Source organism: Gymnoscopelus braueri (genome assembly GCF_963280865.1).
Source record: "Gymnoscopelus braueri genome assembly, chromosome: 6".
NCBI classification, from domain to species: Eukaryota; Metazoa; Chordata; class Actinopteri; order Myctophiformes; family Myctophidae; genus Gymnoscopelus; species Gymnoscopelus braueri.
The window spans coordinates 14,134,477-14,157,863 of NC_137607.1; the positions used below are offsets into that span (position 1 = coordinate 14,134,477).

Below are 23,387 nucleotides of genomic sequence, written 5' to 3' on the forward strand. Positions count from 1 at the left end.
TGTCTGTCACACACTGTGTATGTGTGTGTGTGTGTGTGTGTGTGTGTGTGTGTGTGTGTGTGTGTGTGTGTGACTGTGTGTGTGTGTGTGTGTGTGTGTGTGTGTGTGTGTGTGTGTGTGTGTGCGTGTGTGTGTGTGTGCGTGCGCGTGTGTGTGGACATTTTCTTTAAGACCGGGAACGCATCTGTGTCATGAGATCTGCTATTTTTGAAGAAGAAAAACGTGAAAATATGTGAAATTCTTTGAATATATATATATATGTTTTGAAGTGAAAATTTTTAACTCTGATCTGTGCTTCTGGGGCGGTCCCTGGAACAACATATTTTGAGATGGGGGTCTGTGGCTAAATACATAAAATTTTGGGGGTCCTTGACATGAAAAAGTGTGAGAACCACTGATATTATAGCAACATAAGTTTAGGATTCAGAAGACATTTGTAGAATCCCCCAGAAGAAAAGATTTGGGTAAAATATATATATTCAAAGAAGATTTTCATGATTTAAAAAAATAGCAGATCTACAAGCTCATAGCGCGTATATATGATATTTTTGAATAGCATAAGAAATCTAAAAATGACACAGATGTTTTCCTGGTCTTAATGGATTCATCACTTAAGCTCATATACGACAAGTAGTGAAGCAATCTGCAAACACACGTCGCAAATGCATCGCATCGTGACGAGTTGTGACTTGTACATCGTCTTTGAGCTTGTATTGTAGACGGATCCCTCAGCCATCCCACCAATACAAGCAAATCCAACCCTGGTTACACACTGTCAAACTGTCTGTGTGCCAGTAACTCATTGTGTGTGGTTCCTTGTTGTGCCCTTTCAGAGTAGAGGTCTTCACAGGTCCAAAATGACGGCCCCACACCCCTAATGAACACGTGACATTCTTTACGAGATGCGATTTGCAGTGGTGGAAAAAATACTCAAATGTTTTACTTGAGTAAAAGTATCAATACTGCAGTGTAGAAATGAGTAAAAGTTCAGTAATCAAAATTTACTTGAAAGTATTGTCATCAAAATATACTTAAAGTACCAAAAGTAAAAGTACTCATTATGCAGAATGTCCCATTTCAAGTTCAACATGTATAGAAATCTTTTGAAAATAGCAGATCTACAAGCTCACAATGTGTGAGCTTTTGAGCTTGTAGATCTGCTATTTTCAAATAGCCGAAATATACTGTATATAGAGCTTAAGTGGTTAAGCTCTATATATAGAGATCGCAAAACTAAGCTATGATGACTAAAACCAAGACTAAATATATTGACAATTTCGTCAACAAATAAAAACTAGACTAAAATGTTAGGAAGGGACTAGTTGAGAAGAGATCCAGTAGAACTGAAAGACAAGTCATTTTATGTTTGGTTGCGCTCGGGTGTTGCGCTCTGAAGATAGCCGATCTACAAGCTCACAACGTGTTGTGAGCTTGTAGATCGGCTATTTTCAGCCTGCAACCAAGTGTAAAATCAGCCATTATGACGCCATCAAGGCACCGCCAAAATACATTTTAGTCGACTAAATCAACTGTAGATTTAATCGACTATTAATCTTATGATATTTAGTCGACCAAAACTAGACAAACAGTAAAACATTTCAGATGACTAAAATAGGACTAAAACTAAATGGAATTTGATTCAAAAGACTATGACTAAAACCGAAATCAAAATTTGCTGTCAAAATCAACACTGCCCCGAGGGTCTGGTGACGCTGTAGAAGGCTGTGTTTTATCGCTTTGCAAATCTAAACGACCCAATCGGGATCGGGGATAATCCAGTATGAACCAAACGCCAAAGAGTCCCACTTTGGCCACGCCCCCATCTCGGAAAACGTCTGCACGGAGAGGGCTTTCAGACTGAATGATGGAGTGAAACACAATGAAAATTCAGGCTGAGTGTCAGGCTAACACTGGCCCCCCTAACCGGTGAAGACCTCTGCTCCACGGTGCTGTTTTCCTGTGTGGAGTTCATGTTGCTCTTGTATTGCAGATGGAGAACCCAGATGGAGGTGGTCCTCCCGTCATCAAGAAATTTCTTTTCCCCCTCTTTAACTCAAAGACTAGCATAAAGCATAGCTCCTCCATGCGAGTTCTCCCTGTGTTGTCCTCTCCCGTGACGGTACAAGACATGTTTCTATGGTCTCTAACATGTCGCCGTTCCGTCGGGCGGAAACCTTGTATGTCCAAAACTCAGTGGCTCCAGCGGATAACCGGAACACTCGCCCCCAAAACACACTCGCCCCGCGGTTCTTGTATTTGTTTTACTGAGGTTAAAGGGCAAGACCCCTTTGGTAGAGGTTTGGGTTGTGTAGTTACCTTGCCATGATGTAACTCCAGGTGGACAAGAAATAAATCAATGGAGCAATAGCTCCATTGATTGATTCACATTGAAGTCACTCTTTTAGCACGTAAACGAACACAAATAAAGCTGATGCAGACAATATAGAACATCACCAAACCCTGTATTGTTTGTTTTTTTGATAAAAAATGTATTTAAACAAAAACAGTCCTGGGGTTGGTGATGTTCTATATGATGTTATCAATTTCTAATCAATGGAGCAATTATTTTTGATTTCTTGTCCACCTTTGGAGTTACATCATGGCAAGGTATCTACACAACCCAAACCTCTACCAAAGTGGTCTTGCCCTTACATTAAGGTTACATTAAGGTTACATTAAGGTTAGGTTTAGTCATAGTTTTACTGAGGTCACGTTTAGGAATACCTTGTGGCGACGGTTCCAAGGTTTTCACATGGGGGGGCGAGTGTGTTTTGGGGCGAGCGTTCTCGTATTCCATCCAGTGTACTTATTATTTAGTCACAAAGCTCTTGTTAATCATTTTTCCTTGGATTAATATTCATAAAAACCCACAGACAGACTTTCATTTAAAAAATAGCAGATCTACTAGCTCACAAAGCATCATGATGCGACACTTTGTGAGCTCGTAGATCGGCTATTTTTACTACTTTTATGGGACACTGTGGTACAACAAAGTAGAACATTAATTTATGAAGAAAAATAACCCATAAACAGGGGAATGTGGAAGATACAGGGTTTCTGCCCATCCCTCTAACTCCATGTACGTGTCTAAACCCTGTGTTGTTGCATGCACTAACAACCACATTAATCAACCTGTTTCTTAATCCAAAATCATCTTCAAGGGTGTCAAATCTGTCAATTAATAATTTCATGATAAACTGGGTGATGCAATTAACAAATACAGAACTAAACAAGCCAGAACCATCTACAGCAGAACTATATTACGTATGAAATATTTTATTTTAAACACTTAAACCCTATACTTCGTCATGGGACGAAATAGCCGATCTACAAGCTCACAGCGCATTTCGAACTTGTAGATCAGCTATGTTTGCTCCTTTTTTCCCCCATTTTTGTCTATAATGACATGCCCAAAAAGGTTGAAAGTGGCTAATAATTTATACTTTTAAAGTTGTACAATGCAAAATCACAACTAACGATTTTTAGCAACCTCTGCTGGTCACTACCGTCACTGCATACAATTTCCCTAGTCCTCGATTACCCAGAATTCCATTCGTTTTCACCGGAAGCCGGAAGCGTTTCAAAAAGCGATCTTTTAATTGTTTTATACTATCTACGGATCGTTTCTCTTAGCCAGTGGAGCATTAGTTACCATGAGCTGTGCTTTCTTTTTCTGTTCTTTTTCGATCTTACAATCCTACATTATCTTAAAATCAGCGTGAGGTTCCTTTTTGTTAATAGCGCGGTAGTTCCTGGCCAAACAGGAAACCGTTGCGGTAGTTCCTGAGGACGTCGGCCACGACGTCATGACGTTGGCCAGGAACGTCATTTTCCCGGGAAAGTCCCCCCCGTACACGTTTAATAGAAAATATATAAATAAAAGGCTTCCGGGGGTGAAATTCACGGAGTGGGTGTTGTGAAACTTTTGCCACTCGCAAAAGATATACAATTTAACTTTAGTTTTGTTGAAAACGTTACCTAGTATTACTTTAAGTATACGATACTTATTAAATACAGTTACAACAGAGTGCCTTCCACTCTTTCCATAAAGTCCAAATTGGATTGAAAGATAAAACTCCTGCACTCTGTCTTCAAATGCAAGAAAAATGTTCCCATCAAAACTGTTTTCTTGCATTTGAAGACAGTGTGCGGGAGTTTTTTCTTTCAGTTATTTTTGGCAGTGGTTTGGTCTTCTCCTACGCACCTGTCGCCTTTGTAGGTGTGCAAAAGACTTGCTAACAAGTTAAGTCCAACTTGGATAAATCAAAAAGTTTTGATTCATGAGTAAAACATGTGGTTCTGGTGAGTGAGTTCTGACTTCATGTGTGTGGGATAATTATGATCAAATACTACTAATCTCAGCTCCATGTCTTAACAGCATGTCTCAGGTAATGAACGGGGGAAAAGAGAGGGGGTTTCGCCCCAGGCTTGGATGAACAGTTTGAGGTGCAGAGAGATTAAGATGAAGATTATGTACGGTGTTTGCATGCTCCCACTGTCATCTGGAACTAAATCCAAAGTCACACACCTATCCACTACGGTGCCCCTCTGAGTGTGCTGTACCCTAACACCATGGTGAGACTATGTTATAGCCCCCCACTCACGGCTCATTTTTGGGTCCATTGGAGAGTCCTAGACCAATTACTAGGCGTGTAACGATGCACTCAACTCACGATACTAGGTTCACGATACGATTTTTCACTCTTTTTTTAAACACAACATTATTTTCCAGACAAATTACCGATTTTTTCTCTTACACAAATCCAGTTTTTTTTTTTTACAATACTGTATTTTCTCTTATCCTCTTTTCAATACAGTAGCAACTGACTGAAATCAATTATCAATTCTCTTGATTCTCAAAGATCCTGTATTTTCTTCTCTTTTTTAGTCTCATCTCGACTGCGCCCTCTGCTGTTTGCATCGCGTTACATTCTTTACTAAATCGATATAAATTGTCACCAGTTTGAATCGATTTGAATCGATTTAGGATAAATCGTTACATGCCTAACGATTACCAATGTTTTACTGATATTTTGTAAAGAAGATATTGTCTCTGTCAGATAGGAAACCTCATATGTCCAAAAACTGTTGCTTTTCAGGAATCAAATGAAAAAATGGCAAAAGTACTTTTGATGCTTTTGTGTGATGCTGTAGTATGATCAAGTAGGCCGTTCATTTATGGAAAAAAAACACAAAAAGTTAAAATATGGAGATATGAGGTTTCTGCCCGACAGCAACACTAAAACAGGAAGAAAAAAATCACTGGTTAATGCAGATACCAGGTATAACAGTCTCACCTGCTTGGGGTTAAGGCTGTGCTCAGGGGTGCATGCTCAGTGTGTGTGTGTGTGTGTGTGTGTGTGTGTGCGTTCGAGGGTTTATATATATATATAATATATATATATATATATATGTATTCTGGGTATAATAATTCTCTGTGGTTTTGTGGCAGCAGGGTGCCAGCGACGGGGCGGACCACGGGGTCATGCAGAAGTCGTCCAGGTCCTCGGGGCACCAGAGCGGACGTCACCGGAGCCGTGACAAGAGCCGGGAGCGGGACCAGTCGCGGGACAGGGACAGGGACCGGGACAACGACTGGCAGCCTGAGAAACTGTCAGAATCTCACTCTCAGGTACTCCCAGTGCTGGAAGAAGTACTTGGATATTTTACTTAAGTAAAAGTAGCAATACCATAATCTAAAAATACTCTGTTACAAGTAAATGGCCTGTGTGCAAAATGTTACTTGAGTAAAAGTACAAAAGTATTGGCATCAAAATATACTTAAAGTACCAAAAGTAAAAGTACAAAAATGTTTGAAAATAGCCTATGTATAAAATAGGGCTAAGTGGTTAATGCATGTTTGATAAAATAATCATTTATATCTGCAAAGTAACTAGTAACTAGACGCGTCGCAATTCTGGGAAATTGCAAAGTGTGGTTGCGCCGACGCCGGTCGCGGCCGCCGGGACTCGAGGGATACGGCGGGAGGAATACCGTCGGAGGCCGCGCGACGTGCCATTCGAATCGGGTGCCGATTCACTAAATATAGGCCCCTCCCACTAAATAAATAGGCCCCTCCCACAAATGTAACAGGCCAATCATATTGCCACATCACTCCTGATATCGCTTTTATTTCATTTTGAGAGGATTGATCCCCCCAAAAATCTTGTTTTTGCATCAAACGGTTACAAAATGGAAATGCTTTTGGGCATTCGTTGAGTAAACCACCTTCGACATGTGATTCAAATTTGGGATTGACCGGACGTTTCGTTCGTGATTTCTGGCATTTTTGGTAAAACGGGCCCCTCCCGCTAACTTTGGAAGCCATTTACGGATGAACGGTAAGGACTATCAAAATGCCGTTTGGATATGTTTATCGCATGGGCCCAGAGATCATGTCACCAATTTTGTGAAATTTGGACAAAATATGTGGGAGGAGGAGCTAAAAGTGTGTTTTGAAGAAAATTCAAAATGGCGAAAAATCGATCCTGACGCAAATGGGCGTGGCCTATTTGGGGAGTTGCGTCTTAACCCAAGGAATCTATGGATTTTTTATTTTTTTATTTTACGACCTACGGTTCAAGAGTTATAGGCCAAAACGTAAAGGGGGCTTTTATAGCGCTACCATGAGGCCGACTGGTGTAATTATTTTTCTGATAATTTTGGACTAAATTATGAACCTCCCCTCCAAGTCTTGTAACTCTAGCCCTTACAGTTCCTGAGAAAAAAATACTTGAAATCGCGTTTTTTCATTTTCCCATTAAAGTGGATGGGGAAATTTAATGCACTAATAAATTAATATCAATTAAACTATGCAACCGATCTCTTAGCAAAATACAAGCGTGGGAGGAAAACTGTGGGAGGAGATTCAGTTTGAAATAAAGTTTATCTTGAATGTGGAATAAAGTGTCACTAGAACAATAGTCTGGTTGCCCTGTTAGGGCAACCACACTAACTAAAGTTTTCAAATAATTGTAGTGGCGTAAAAGTACAATATTTGCCTCTGAGATGTAGTGGAGTAGAAGTAAAAATAGAAAAAAATGGAAATACTCCAGTAAAGTAAAAATACCTCAAAATTGTTCTAAAAAAAGTACAGTACTTGACTAAATGTACTTAGTTACTTTACACCCCTGCTCGTCGTGCTGTGGAATACACCTCCCCCTCTCAGTCAGGAGGACTGCAGGCTCACTCCTCAAATGCAAGTCAAAATCACGCAGAGCTCGTTATATTGGCCAAGTGTGAAGATAGAAACAGCTGAGTCAGCGTTTTACTGCCATGGTGAATGTCAATGTGAAACAGTTCCATGCCCAGTACAGTACACTAGGTACTGTACTTTACTGTACTGTACGCGCCCTCACAAATATTGAGCGTGGCGCGGACATGCCCCGGAGGATTTATGCTGAGCTCTGCTGTTTGCACTGGTTCTCAATGTCTGGTCAGGGGACTACCAGGGGGAGTCCATAGGGACTACTAGGGGTTACGGATCTGTAACTGAGAATTACATTAAAGAGATAGATCACCCCAAAAAGGACATTTTTTCTATCGATTAGTCACCTCATGGAGACTTGAATTCATGGATATGTTTTAGTTTTTGTCGCATTCCTAAGCCAATAATTTGATGACCAGCGGACCGGTAGGCAGTGGATCCGGAAGGAGACACAAAGGAGACTCTTTGTCAAAATGTGTCGCATCCATGAAGCGTTGTGAGCTTGTAGATCGGCTCAATGACTTAAAGGAGAATTCCGGACAAATTAAGTGTTATCTTTGATGTCTCGTTACTCACCTAGCGACGTGAAAAGTGGCGTTCTTTTTTTCCATATATTCCCCTGTCGTCATTTTTTAAACCCCCTCCGTTGTCATAATGGGAGCGCGTGGGTAAGGGAAATTCGTCTATTATAACCGACGCAAAGTTTTTTTTTTCTCTACTAGTATTGATAGTAGAGTCTCATGATAGTCAAACATGCGTTGAAACTATCTGCGAGGCTGCCGTCAATGGCGAACGATTTAACACTGGTTGCTTGTTTCCAGATTCTGGCAACACGAGTTGAAGAAACAAGCAGAGACATCAAAGATAACACTTAATTTGTCCGGAATTATTCTTTAACAAATTGATTCGCATTATGTGGGGACTTCTTTTTTTTTTTACCGGAACCCACTACCACCTTTTTTCTAAACCGGATCACACAGTTCAGTTTTAGAATGAATACCAGGCTTTCCTCCATGGTGGAAAGCCTGGTGACGCGAGGTTAGCTCCAAACTAACCTCAAAGGAGGGGCCGGACCCCCAGTACCGAAACACTGCTCTAAATGCCTGTCTCTGTCTCCCTCCTTTTTCCAGAGTCAGCCGCTGCGCTCTCTGCGCAAGCTCCTGCACCTCACCTCCTCCTCGTCGTCCTCCAACCAGGCGGCCCAGCAGTCCGACATGCGCTTCCAGCCCCACGGCAACTCGGCCTCGGCCAAAGGCGGCTTTCACTCAGGACTCAGCACGCCGCAGCTGAAGAGCCGCCAGTCGGCCTACCCGCAGCACCCCGCGCAGCTGGAGGGGGCCTGGCACCCGTCGGCCCTGGGCCGCGCCGAGGGCAACCCTTACCCGGAGCAGCTGGGCATCAAGGGAGGAGGAGGCCAAAACGGGCACGGCGGCTTCAGGCGCCCGTCCCGGTCCCGTATGCCAAACCTCAACGACCTGAAAGAGACCGCCCTGTAGTGATAGTAGTGGTGGTTCTAGTGCTCCTATACCCTCCAGCTCTCGAGCCTACATTTATTCTCTGTAGTACGATTGTAGTCATGACCGACGGAATAAGATGGCGGATACAAGCGGCCGAAATGAGTTTTCACCGACGGGCGGCTGGCGTTTTCCCTTAGGGATAGGGTGAGAGGTTCAGTCACCCGGGAGCGACTCGGGAGTGGAAATGCTGCTCCTTTCACTTGGAAAGGAGACAGTTATGGTGGTTCAGGCATCCAGTACGGATGCCTCCCGAGCGTCTCCCTAGGGAGGTCCTCACTGCATGTCCCACTGGGAGGAGGTCCCGGGGCATACCAAAGACCAGATGGGGGGGGGGGGGGGGATTATATCTCCACGCTGGCCTTGGAACGCCTCGGGATCCCCCAGGAGGAAGTGACTAATGCCCAGGAAAGGGAAGCTCTGCTGGAACTGTTGCCCCCGCGACCCGAATCCGGATTAGCGGTTGAAGATGGATAGATGGTGGATGGATGGTCTGTCCTTTTTGGCAAACAACACAATCATACTACAGAGAATAAATGAAGCTTCAGAATAAGGGCGCGATCACATCACCGGCGCCAGAAGTGTTGTAGCCAACGCAAAGCCGATGAGGCGTCAGACGTGGCAGTTATTTCACATGCTGTGTTGCAGGGTTGTGGGCAGTGCTGGCTTGGTGCTTGTTTTCTGGTGAGTAGTTCATTTGACTTACACTGTTGTCGGCTCGATGAAAGAAAACTACAAGCAAAATGGCTGCCAAGTGGGGTTAACCAACCACAGCCCTTCTATACTATTGGTTGAAGCCCGGGGCAAAGTTCACCAATATTGAACTCCAAGCTTCAGAATGCGTTGAAAGCCAAGCGTGTCATCTTTGTGCCGCAATGACAGGCTCCGCCCCTTTGCTCTCATAGGAGGGAAGTGAACAGGGAAGCTGACACTTGTGACACGTATGTGTGACCCTGTGACCTTATTTCTGTCCTCTACGACGTATTAACCCCTCGGTTTGTCCAATAGCTTCAGCACCTCTGTCACATGATGCTACACGTGTACTGGACACACGTACACACACGCACCCACGTACACACACGCACCCACACACACACACACACACACACACACACACACACACACACACACACACACACACACACACACACACACACACACGCACACACACACACACACACACACGGTAACCGGAAGAGTGAGCACGTGAGTAGTCTAGGCACCTATTATTTTTCAAAATGTTAAAAAAAACTATGAATAAATGTATGTTTTGAAAAATTTACTGAAATAAGGTGAAGTACGTACATGATTTGAACATCTGACATTTAAGACCTAATATTTAAACAATTGCTACAAATAGCTAAAACCTGTGGTTAGCCAGTCATTATGAACATACAAAACAATAAGTTGAAGGGTAGATTTAGGTCTGACAATGATGTAACATGCATGTTCACATCATGCATTACTTCAGACCATTTCCCAAAGTATACTTTTTTTCTAGACTTTTTCCACATTTGAAAAAAATATATCAATTTCACATCGAGGTGCCCAGGCTTAGGTGACCTCTCTTCCTGTACACACACACACACACACACACACACACACACACACACACACACACACACACACACACACACACACACACACACACACACACACACACACACACACACACACACACACACACACACACACACACAGTATGGTACCGAACCCTCATGGCTCCAAACACTGCTTGCAAACAGGCCGACACGATAGGCCCTCTCCTTCCATGTCTTAATTTTTTAACAGCTTCCATGTTTGATAAAAATTTATATTATCTGTATAATTCCTATTATAATTTTTGTTATGAAATATATTATATATATATATATAGATATCACACATGAAATTATGTATATGAATAGGTAAGATGTAGATTTAAAGTGCAAGTATTTTTGTTTCTATTCAATAGAGATATATATAGTACACTTTCCTTGCGTAGTAATTCCTTAAGACTATTATTGTAAAGCAGTCTGCACAGGCATAGGTGCGTCGGGAAATACGCACTGAGAGTGCTGGAGTGCTCTCTGGTCGTTGGTAAATTCAGAGCACTCTCTGGTCGTTGGAAAATTCAGAGCGCTCTGTGAGATGTCGCTCGGAAATTCAAAGCGCTCGGTGCGTTGTCGTTGGAAATTCAAAGCGTTCGGTGGTGCGCTGCTGTTGGAGAATTCAGCGCACTGCGCTCTAGGTGCACTGAGTGCGCACACTGACTCACCCTGCTCAGAGGCAGAGTTGTGTCTTGTGCGTTGACTCCAAATACTGACGAAAACCGAAAACAAAAATGAGTGAAATAATGAATTGCTAAATGTGGGTTTGACAAGGCTAAATGCGTGCTAAACAAGGCGAGGCCAGCTAGACAACGCCAGTGCTACTGCCAGTAGCTGCCAGTTTACTGCCAGTTTATCATCCGACACCCAGGTGCGGTGGGCAGGTATGGGAAGCAGTGAGGGTCCCATGTCATTTTTTATTCGGGGGGCCCACTTGCAATGCCCTCACGGCCCACCAGTGGGCCCGGGGCCACAGATTAACAACCACTGCACCACACCCTCCTCAGGCAAGGTGTGTCGTTTTCAAGGAGAAGGTAAAACCTCCGCACACTGGTTTAAAGCTCCTAAAACGTATTTTATTAATGGCGTCACGTTTCGACCTTATAGTTCGATACGTTGCGCCATTCTTGCCTTGATGTCCAGCACCTGGCCTAAATACAGGTACAAGATGTGCTCAGTCTCCTCTGGCGAAGGTGTGTCGTTTTAGCTGACCGTTCGTAGAGATCGACTGAACTCGTGCGCACTATGACGTCACCGCCAGAGCTGTCTGACAGTTGAGCGTATTTTCCGAACGCACCCGCAGTGTTTATGAGTTGATTCCATAGAGATGAGTGCTGTCAGGTGTGTTGCATTGTGTTCATTTCCATTTAGAAGTGTTCGGTCTTCGTCTAGATGTACTCTGTCATACTGGTAAGAGAAACCTGCTCAAACCTGCACCCAGTGGTGGAAGTAATACTTTTTTACTTAATTAAAAGTAGCAATACCACAACATTGAAAAATACTCTGTAAAACACAGTGGTGGAAAAAGTACTCAGATATTTTACTTAAGTAAAAGTATCAATACTGCAATGTAGTAACTCCGTTACAAGTAAAAGTCCGGAATTCCAAATTGACTTGAGTGAAAGTACAAAAGTATTGGTATCAGAATGTACTTAAAGTACTAAAAGTAAAAGTACTCATTATTCACAAGTTTTCAAATGTATAAAATGTATACAAATCCTTTGAAAAGCAGATCTACAAGCTCACAACGTGTCGCTTCACGGCGCGTTGTGAGCTTGTAGATCGGCTATTTTCAAATGGCCGAAGTATAGGTCTGAAGTGGTTTTGTTGTAATAATCAAAATCTACAAAGTAACTAGTAACTAAAGTTTTCAAATATTTGTAGTCGAGTAAAAGTACAATATTTGCCTCTGAGATGTGGTGGAGTAGAAGTAAAAGGAAATACTCCAGTAAAGTAAAAAATACCTCAAAATTTTACTTAGTTACTTTACACCACTGGTAAAATGCCTGCATTCAACCTTTTTTGTTCACTAAAAGTACAAAAGTAAAAAAAAAAGCTAAATTGTACTAGAACTTGAGTAAATGTATTTAGTATTTACTTCCCACCACTGCTTGCACCTCACTAGTTAAGTTCATCTCAAAGTTGTCTTGTTTGGGGTTCTATAGCTGCAGTCAGCCAATGTTCAGCAGATTGGCTTGACAATCAATGCGTGTTATTTATAAGGATAAATAGGTTTTTGTTTCGTTTAGTATTTAAATGCTCTTATGTTAGTAACTATGATGCCATAATATTTTTGGAATACACTCTGACCTACACCGCCCTCTGTAGGCTAGATTCAAGCACTGCGTTTTTACTGTTCTATTTATTGGCTGAGAGAGACTTTATGCAGCAACAACTTAGGGACTGACTGTCTATAAATAATAAAGTTAAGCCACTTATGCAAAAATACATATTACTAAAGTTATGGAATTGATAGTGTTCTATTATGAAAACTTAAACATAATTATACCTCAGTTATTATTACTAGTAGGGCAAGCATAGAGCGTTTTGTTGCTTTTAACCGTTTGTATAGCAGGTCAGTGTGAGGGTTAGGTTATCTATGTATGTAAGGTTCAACACTTGAAGAAAAGGGTATTTTTTACTACAAACATTTCTTTAGGAAAGCTTCAGACGAAGCAAAATCTTAATCTACATTTTGCACAGTTTTGAGCAAACTAATAGTAACCAGTCTATGGCAAAGGACATCTGCGGTTGTCGTACTAATGTACCCAATTTATTTTTTGTCGTACGATGGCGTGGCATGTCGAAAATAGACCATCTACGAGGCGTTTGTGAGCTTGTAGATCTGCTATCTTCGGTGTGCGACACTGTCGTACAACAAAGTATAAATGGGGTTTAAAAGGTCTTAATTATTATGGAGTACAGAGGTACCACCCCTACAGAGGTTCGAGGAAATTATGTCACTACTTTCATGCTCCCAAATGTTTCACAAACTCAATTCTCAAATATTCCACACAAACAAAACAAGTGTTAAAGAATTTAAAGCAATATTTGTTCCCACAATATTTAGTGGGGTGCCAAACCTCTGTACTCTATTGTGTGCTGTCTGAGACAAAAAGTGCCATGAAAAGTAGCTTGGCGAAAACTAACTCTCTTAAAAGGATCCCTGGCAAATAAGCCTTATATGCCTTAATACATTATAATTGCCCTCTGGAATTTATGGAATGCATGTGCTAATAAAAACGTATTTAAAATGTAGTTTTGATGCTCATATTAACCTTAGTTTTCTTTTGCTAAAAAACACAATACAATCCATACGGCTGGACCAAGGAATTATTTTTTAAAGGAAGAGACGCTGACGTCATTTTCTCTATCCTGCAATTCCAGCCGGCAGATTCACACCAGCCAGCAGACTCACACCGGAAGTTCAGTGAAATAACATTGGAGCCTATGAGAGCAGGCTGGACAGCTTATGGACAAACACTATTTCTGAACGATTGAGACCTTTATAAAATACTCCTCCCAGGAAAATAAAAGAACACATATCACATTGTTTTCTGCTGTGTTGCTTTTCGATGTGTGTACACTGTATAATTTTATAGAGGAATCTAAACGGCACAAAGTATGTTTCTGAACGGCCAAAAGTATCGCGAGATATTGTCCCCCATTTCCTATCTGGCAACCAAATCTCGCGATACCTCCGAGACAGAAACGATACCTGCCGCTGTTTTAGATGCCTCAATACTGTGAACATCGAAAAGCAAGTGATTAGAAAAACAACCTGTGATAATGTCTTCTTTTATATTCCTGAACCGATTATATGACAAAGGTCGCAATCGTTCAGAAATAATGTCGTGTTCATGAGCTGGTCCAGCCGGCTCCATCCACTGCAATGTAATTCATCGAACCTCCGGTGCATGTGAGGTTTGCCACACATGAGTGTCATGGTGCATCCCCGGCGTCCAGCACGACTTTTCCTTTCAAAAGGTTCTTAGGCTGGACCACGCATGGACTAATGACATCATCAAATTGCAAATGGCGTTGTCCCTCTTGAGTAAAAGATTAGCCGTTTCTAAAATAAATTAAATATTTAAGGTGCTTTCATATTTTACATTTTAGTTATAGAGGGCAATTATAATGTATTAAGGGATCTTTTTAACTTTTAACGTTGCACTTTGAAGAGGCCGTGTCATAGCAATATCGCTATAACTCTGTCTGACCCCCCCCCCCCTCCCCTCTCACTTTGTGTTCACCATGTTATTATGTACACAGTGTGTGTGTGTGTGTGTGTGAAGACAGGCAAAGCCCCCAGAACACAACCAGTTTAAATATACAGTATCTTGCCTTGTGTTGTGTGTATTCCAGGACTGTAACCGTACACACTTTGACACCATGTAGTTCTCTCCTTAAAGGGATAGTTCACCCCCAAAATGACTATCTATTAAGTCACCCCATGGAGACTTGATTTCATGGATATTTTTTTGTTTTTTGTCGCATTCCTAAGCCAATAATTTGATGAATTATAGGAATGCGAAAAAAAAAAAAAATATCCATGAATTCAAGTCTCTATGGGGTGACTTAATAGATAGGACAAAAAGTCATTTTGGGGGTGAACTATCCCTTTAAATTCCTGTTTTCCTAAAAGGAGCACAGTGTATTATATTAATACTGATGTGTGACTAATTCCTTTGGTAATATTTATATATATATAAAAAAGATACTGTTTATAAACTGTTAAAATCAGAAAAAGTATTATGGTTTGTGCTTTTATTACAGAGACAAATTAGTAGCATAGTTCATGTTTTACCTGCTTTTTTTGTTTTTGTTTTGTTTTCTCTCCCAACAAATCATTTACACCAGAACAGGAGGCAGAGGCAGAATGCTTTAACTGTTTTAGAACATTGGTGTTTACATAATGTAATGGTTAAATCACAAATAAAACAAACCCTTGATTTGATTCTTTACCCTTGATTCGAATCTTTTGTAAAAGAAAAGAAGAAAGAAAGATAGCTGGCTGTTTTGTTTAAAGGAGGTGTGTGAAATGTAAGTGCTTCTTGTTCATTGCTGTAGTTTTATTAAAAGACTTGCCATTCGAGAAGGGCATTAGCATCATTTATACAAAAAAAGATGATATCGTTCCTGAAACCAGAAATAGTTAAATTAGCCGATCTATAAGCTCACAAAACGTGAGCTTATTGTGAGCTTGAAACCTACATGAAGAAGGGCATGAATTTATGAAAAAACAACGTTGAAATATGGTGATGCCGGACAGCAACAAAATATTAAAAGACACTTGTTGTCCACTTCCCCACACTTTATTTTAGACCTCACCAAAGAAACAAAATCTTGAACAGAATCAAATGCAAGATCAATCGTGTACATGAGAAGAAGTGTATGGATATTCCATATTGTGTGAATCATTGTGTCACATTTGCGCCCAATTTAAAGGTTATAATGGGTAACTTTTATGAAAGCGAATAATAAAAATCCAATAACACATCCACAGAACTTTTAAAAAGGTATGAAAATAAATACTGATTGTTAAATAATCACTTTAATAATGTTGTCAGGATGTCAAAAATCCAGAATTATTGGTTTGTTTACCTCTGCAAGCCATGAGCTATCACCAGCCAAATTATTCATCTTGTTTTCGTGGCCTAAGGTATTGGTTTCTTGTAAGGCAGCCGTATAGCGCTACAATATTGCAGGACTACATTATTGCTGCCTTTGCTGCCTTCTAGAGGTGACAAGGAAATAACACACCTTGATTCATACTTTATTCACGGTACACGAAAATAGCCGATCTACAAGCTGTACTACAAATGTTTTTTTTCTCCAGCTAATTGCAGCGTGTGGCGTTGTTGCATCTGTTCATGCAGAGCAGCAGCTCCATGCGTACAGCGATGCGGGTGTGCCAGCCCATCGGCAGCAGCCGGATGTAGCGGGTGATGATGGGCGGACGCAGGAGATTCTGGACGGTGGAGGATCGGTCCGTGTTACCGTAAAACACCTAGAAAAGGGGAAGTACAAGTTAACACATTGGTCCGTGTTACCATAAAATACCTAGAAGAAGGGAAGTACAAGTTAGCACATTGGTCCGTGTTACCGTAAAATACCTAGAAGAGGGGAAGCACAAGTTAACACATTGGTCTGTGTTACCGTAAAATACCTAGAAGAGGGTAAGCACACATGATCTGTGGTACCGTAAAATACCTGGCAGAGAGGAAGCACAAGTTAACACATTGGTCTGTGTTACCAGCACAATCAACCCTGCGCCCACTGCTTTGAAAACCAATCCTCTACAAGCGCCCCATAATAGGTAAATTGTGCATTTATATAGCCTGAACAATGTGCATTACATTCACCCATTCATACACCTGACGGCAGAGGAAACCATGCAAGGCACCAACCTGCTCACCTGGAGCAATTAGGGGTTCAGCGTCTTGCTCAAGGACACTTCGACACTAACCCTGGGGGAGCCGGGATCGAACTGGGAACCCTCCGGTTCTCAAGCGGCCGCTCTACCTCCTGAGCCACTGTCGCCCCAATCGGGACGCTACAGTTGAAGTGGTTAAATTAACCATCAGAGTTTTGCGGTGTCCTCACCCTGTTGTTGCCCGTCTGGTCCTTGTAATAGATCCAGTTGAGTGTTTCCACGGTGCGATGCTGGATGCTGTACTTGGTGATCCACTCGTCTGCGTCACAGCGGCCCTGGGTCATGATGCCAGACACCACACTCACCTCCTTCAGGTCGATCTGAAGCCACTGGCTCACGTCGTTGAACTTGGAGAGCCAGGCACACCTGACAGGAGACAAAAACAGGATATTTAAATTTTAAATCACCAATCTTCGATTTGAAGTTAAACATTTTCAAGATTTTTTGAAAATAGCAGAATAGCCTACAAACAGATTTTGCCGGGGACCCACTGGAACCCCCCCCCCCTCAAGGACCCCTGGGGGTCCCCAGACCTAGTGTGTGTGTGTGTGTGTGTGAGTGATGTGAATGGAACAGTAACTGACCCATAGCCCTGGTTGTTGAGCCGGGCTCTGTTGGGGATCCAGGAGCCGTACCATCCAGTGTACTCGTCCTGATGAGAGCTGCTGATCTGGTCCGGTGTGACGGAGCCTGCCTCAAAGCCCAGGGGCTTGTGATACGGACATTCTGTAGACACACAATGTTAGCCAGTGGTGTAAAGTAACTAAGTACATTTACTCAAGTACTGTTAAGTACAGTTTTGAGGTATTTTTACTTTACCGGAGTATTTCCAATTTTCTGTACTTTTACTTCTACTCCACTACATCTCAGAGGCATATATTGTACTTTTACTCCACTACAATTATTTGAAACCTTTCTACTTTGTAGATTTTTATTATTATTACAAAACATACATTAACCACTTCAGCCCTATATACATTTCGTCCATTTGAAAATAGCCGATCTACAAGCTCACAATGCGCTGCGATGCGACGAATCCACCGTCTCCGTGCAGCATCTTGCTTTTATAGGTAAAGGACGCACCCTATTTTGGGCTCCCTAATCTCATCACATCGTTCCACTACTAATGAGATTATCCACCAACACTCAGCAAGCTAATTACTCTCACACACACACAATTTGAGCTTCTTATTGTGCCAGTTTTTTTAGTACCCGGGGGAACATGCACCCCTGGAAGTCTGTTGGAGTGGGATTCGTATGGGGAGACATGGTACATGGGGGCTCTTTGTCTCCCCATAGGATCCCAGGCTAACAGACCTCCAGGACATTATTAAGGGGCTGTTCCACTAATCTTATCTGTGGGACAGGCCTTCGTTTTCCGATAGAGTCCCTCTGTTTTTATGGAGTATCTTTCCCAGAGAGGGGCGATCGCAACCCACATACTCTGAGTTGCTCATCCCACAAATGCATATGTTCCTTACAAACGGGGCACCATTTCAAAGGGAAATAAACAGACTTCCCAAAGGTAAAGACCTATTGTTCCAACAGAGAAATACCTATCTACCAAACTTTTTTGTGTTATGTTGCATACTGTAGCACATTATGGGATGAGTAGTGCAGCAGAGTATGGTTTCACCCATGACAAATTTGACACATGAATTTTGTTTTGAGCTTCCGTTCAGTCCAAGGCACACAGGGACTCCATGTCTCCCCTATAGCAGTGGTTCTCAAACATTCTCATGCCAACGACCCCCAAATTGATATATATCTGGCCGTGGACCCCCATCTGAAAATATTTTGTGCCAGGGACCTCCAGAAGAAAAGATTTGAGTTAAAAATGTAAATATATATTATAAGATATGCACATTTTCCATATTTTTCAAAAAGTTACGCTCTATGAGCTTGTAGATCTGCTATTTTTGAATACTCAAACTATAGAATATGGTTAAAGTGGTTAAAATGATTGTGACGCTATATTAACAAATTTTGCTGGGGACCCCCTGGTACCCCTCCAAGGACCCCCACTTTGAGAACCAATGCCCTATAGCAGTGGTTCTCAACCAGTGGTCCGGGTACCACCAGTGGTCCTTGAGGGGGTTCCAGGTGGTCCCCAGCCAAATTAATAGTTAGGAACCAAATTGACCCTTATGTGTCTGTAACTCTGAGAGTGTACAAATGGAACCAAATGGATCCTAACGGGTCCATTTGGTTCCATTTGTACACTCTCAGAGTTAAATGAACACTAATGATGATGATATAGTGTAGATTATGACCCCTAAGAAATCAAAATGGTTGAGTCCCTGGCATATCTTTTCAAATGGGGGTCCGCGGGCTAATTATGTGTCAATTTGGGGGTCCTTGACGCGAAAAAAGTTGAAAACCACTGCCCTATAGGATACGTATCTCCCCATAGGATCCCAATCAGATGTCTCCTATGGGTTATAGACCCAGAGACAGGAGGTCCTAGGCGGTTCCCCTCTCCCCTCTCTGGGGGAAACCCTCCATACAAACAGAGGGACTGATGGGGAAAATGAAGGCCTGTATCAATAGTCAGGAGCCTCCTATATATCCTACCTGGCATGCAGTCTAGTGAGATGGGGCGTTTCCGTCGAGCGGCGGTGCGGTTGCGTGAGGACAGCTGCCCATCGCAGTCACAGGAGCAGCTTTTACCCGTGCGCGCCGTCCACGTCTTCATCACTTCCTGTTCGACCTCCTGGAGCTCCTCCTCCAGGCTGACCACCTCGTCCTCCTGCTCCTCCTGCCAGGGGAACATCACGTGACACCATGGTCACTACTTTAAACCGTCCGTATACTAAATACTTAAGTTAAAAGGTTCTCAAACTGTGGATCGGGAACCCAAATGTGGGGTCATGGGTAGGTGATGGTGGGGTCGCACATTGACAAATGAAAAAATAGAATAGAAACTACAGCCTGGCCCTTTCTCTTCCTGTAAAGTTAGCACGGTGAAATAGAAGCCAGTATCCTTGCATTTAAAAAAAGGAAATAGAAATTGAAATGCCTACCGATGATGTCTGAACTGAACCCTGAGACAGAAATGGAAATAATGAGCTTTAGTGAGGACCAATTAGGTTGAAAATGGGTGAAGTGTGCCATTTCTGTTTACAAATGTGTACACTAGCCCTTTTCTGTAGCTTTTTACTAGCACTCTCAATGCTTCCAGAACCTGATGGGTGAGTCACACCTCTATAAGTGGTTTAGCAGAGGTCACTTACCTCCTGTGAGTGGACACCAGTCAGCACTAGACCACGTAAACGCATGCATGAAAGTCACACCAAAAAGGCACGTTAGAAAAGATTTACATTTGTTATCATTTGTTTTCACAGCCTGATTGTTGTTAAAAACAGATAGGGAACAGTAGCATACAACACACCACAACACAACACAACAGTAAAGACAATACATATAATCTCCAAAATACATCCATACTTCCTTACACATTCCATGCCAGAGTTTAATCTCATAATGTACTCACCAGTGCCAGCGTTTTATTGTTGTTTTTTTGTTTTTTTCATGTCGCCACAGACCTCGCTAAATAAGTTAAAAGTGCGCGTTCATTTGGTTCTAAACACACAGCGGATCTGTGGGAAACGGCCAGCGAAAATAGTTTCCAAATCCGAGCCGCCATCTTGAAGATACAGCGGATCAACGCTAAACAGTGATCAGCGAGGAGAAAAACAACAACCGAGAAAATCGAGTTTTAAACAGGATCCCAGACAGGAAGCGGATACGATCGAAAAAACCGGAACCCCAATAATTCTGTTTCCGACCGGAAACCGGAAACGGAAATGGATCAAAAAAATTCGGAAAGTGCACCTGGGGCAATTTCAATGGGAATCGGCGGTTCGCGTAGATCTACGCGATTGGCACGCTGCGGCTTTAAATAGGTTCGCGTAGATCTACGCGATTGGCATTCAATGTGTTAAGACACAACATGTCAGCAAGGCAGTTGGCACTGTTGCTTGCAATACTCTGGTCTTTATTTCTTATTGGCCAGTCGTTGTGTGTGTGTGTGTGTGTGTGTGTGTGTGTGTGTGTGTGTGTGTGTGTGTGTGTGTGTGTGTGTGTGTGTGTGTGTGTGTGTGTGTGTGTGTGTGTGTGTGTGTGTGTGTGTGTGTGTGTGTGTGTGTGTGTGTGTGTGTGTGTGTGTGTCGGTCGAGCTTGGTGCCTTGGTCTGCTGCCGCTAAAGCCTGTGCATTAACCACTTAAACACCCGTAGTCTTAGAGAACTGAACTTGAACTGTACTTAGACCACTTTGTCTGTCTGCACCAAATATCTTGTCCAAAAATAGCTGCCCGCGACGCATTGTGAGCTTGTAGATCTGCTGTTTTTGGCTAATGTTCCCACCAGAATAATGGACGCTGGGGTTTAAGACAGCCAGGCCTGCTAAAGCGACATTTCGACGTTTCCCACAGTTCTATGTCACCATCCAGATGGCATTATTATTGTTATACCAAGGTCCCCAATGGAAACAAGACTGCAAGGATTTTTTTGGACAGTCCTTTTAGACAAAGTATTATAAATGTAATTGTGCCGTTTAAATATTTTTTGCCTAATAAAATATTCAATCAATTCTAGTGAAGTGACGATTGAAGAGGTCATCATTGTCATTTGCTATTGTGAGTGCTAGGCGTGTGAAGGCTTTGTCGTACATGTCACAGAGTTAGGGTGTGGGAAGGCCAGTCGGAGGCAGTCTTGTGTGATGCTGTTGAGTTTGTTTTTGTTGCATCCAGCCAGTTCAGTCCAAGATTGAACTGGATATTGGAGTGGTGTTTTACACATGTGAACACAGGGCTGTTAAAACAGCATTGTAAGGGTTGCCTGGGGACTCGGACAGTTAGTGCACAGACCTAGCCTGGCTCCAGACCATAGACCCCGCCACTCTTCAGTCTGATAATCAGGCTAGCACAAACCATTATGCTCCTAAGGATCCGGGTTCGAATCCAACCCCTATCTTGTATCGCATGTTTCTCTCCTCTCCCTCTGCTGTTGGCTTTCCTGTCTCTCTACACTGACCTAGCTGAAATGAAGCATAAAATGCCCAAAATGAAAATCTTTAAAACAAAAGATTGCAGCTGTCAACCGTACATTCCCTATACCTACAGCTATTATTAGGAAAACTATATAAAATTGTAGCGGATCGAGTACACTGAAGAAAAATAATTCCTAAACAAAAAAACGTTGTTGATAATCAAACGCCGAGTAGCATAATTTATTCGCCACTGCAGCCATTAAAAACAGACTAAAATGTGGTTGGTGCTGAAATTCACTTTACTTCAGCAGCACAGAAAACGCCTTCACGTTGTTGTCATTTGCCGGGGCAAGTGGCCACTATCACCTGGAGGAGGTGACATGTGTCTGGAACACGTTGCAGTGCATGTTCTGTTTCAAAAACTTTAAATCCTATATCGTCTCTGTCGGGTGGAAACCTCATTATGTCCTTTCAAAAAAGTTTTGATGCTTTTGTGAGACGCTGTAGTACGATCAAGTAGGACATTAATTTACGGAAAAAAACACAAAAAGTTAAAATATGGAGATAAGACGTTTCTGCCCCGACAACAGCAATATATTCCATCGACCGGGGTCCCCCAGGGCTCTGAACTAGGTCCGGGTCCTCCATAGGTCTTTGCTTCTTTTTTTCCCTCTTCACCGAAAATAGCAGATTGACAAGCTTGAGCTACTATTTTTTGCTGAACGTTCGCCCCAGAATAGGGACGCTAGGGTTCATGCAGTGGTGTAAAATAACTAAGTACATTTACTCAAGTACTGTACTTAAGTACAATTTTGAGGTATTTGTACTTTACTTGAGTATTTCCAATATCAAATACTTTTACTTCTACTCCACTACATCTCAGAGGCAAATATTATACTTTTACTCCTCTACAATTACTTGAAAACTTTAGTTACTAGTTAAATGCTCCACCTCTACAAGCTCCACTTCTACAAGCTCCACTTCTACAAGCTCACAATGCGTTGCGATGCAACGCATTGTGAGATTGTAGATCTGCTACTTTCAAAATATTTGTATACATTTGAAAACTTGAACTGGAACATTCTGCATAATGAGTACTTTTACTTTTGTTACTTTAAGTACATTTTCATACCAATACTTTTGTACTTTTACTCAATTACATTTTGAATTCCGGACTTTTACTTGTAACAGAGTATTTCTACATTGCAGTATTGATACTTTTACTTAAGTAACAAATGTCAGTACTTTTTCCACCACTGGGTTCATGTGACACCCCCCCCCCCCCCCCCTCTCTCTCTCTCTGTCTCTCTGTCAGTCCGGTGAACTTACCTTGCGACAGCAGTAGGAGGGACAGCAGGGCGACACAGCGGCCGGTCAACTCCATGGTCAAGGCTGTTGGGCTGTGGCTGCTGGCTGCTGTGAATGTGATGTGTGGAGATATATACACATAGCTGGAGAAGCTGCCCCGGATATAGGATTACTGTAATCCATAGGCCACCCGTGGTCTTCTTATCCAATACCCTGCATCTATCTGCACGCGCTCACACACACACACACACACACACACACACACACACACACACACACACACACACACACAGACACAGACACAGACACACACACACCTCCCTCATTCAACCCTATCAAGCC

General features: G+C 42.3%; 2 protein-coding genes across 5 annotated transcripts in view; one reads left to right on the forward strand and one right to left on the reverse strand.

Annotated features, from left to right (window-relative positions):
- Positions 1-14,776, forward strand: part of LOC308087089 (cyclin-dependent kinase-like 5) — a 101,032-nt gene extending 86,256 nt beyond the window's left edge. The window contains exons 19-21 of one of the 4 annotated variants that reach the window (XM_080430772.1): positions 1,991-2,119; positions 5,453-5,632; positions 8,338-14,776. In XM_080430772.1, coding sequence (XP_080286898.1) covers positions 1,991-2,119; positions 5,453-5,632; positions 8,338-8,703 — 675 coding nt within the window. In that variant the 3' untranslated portion in view covers positions 8,704-14,776. The remainder of the gene's footprint in view (positions 1-1,990; positions 2,120-5,452; positions 5,633-8,337) is intronic. The other 3 variants (XM_080430773.1, XM_080430774.1, XM_080430775.1) reach the window with 3 other exon arrangements.
- A 1,373-nt stretch (positions 14,777-16,149) lies between these two features.
- LOC308086820 (retinoschisin-like) lies at positions 16,150-23,121 on the reverse strand (the record flags this gene model as incomplete). The annotated part of the gene is made up of 7 exons (XM_080430465.1): positions 16,150-16,320; positions 16,917-17,112; positions 17,331-17,472; positions 19,321-19,504; positions 19,980-20,005; positions 21,418-21,519; positions 23,067-23,121. The coding sequence occupies 7 exons, from the start codon at positions 23,119-23,121 to the stop codon at positions 16,150-16,152; spliced, it is 876 nt and encodes a 291-aa protein (XP_080286591.1).
- Positions 23,122-23,387: the final 266 nt, after the last annotated feature.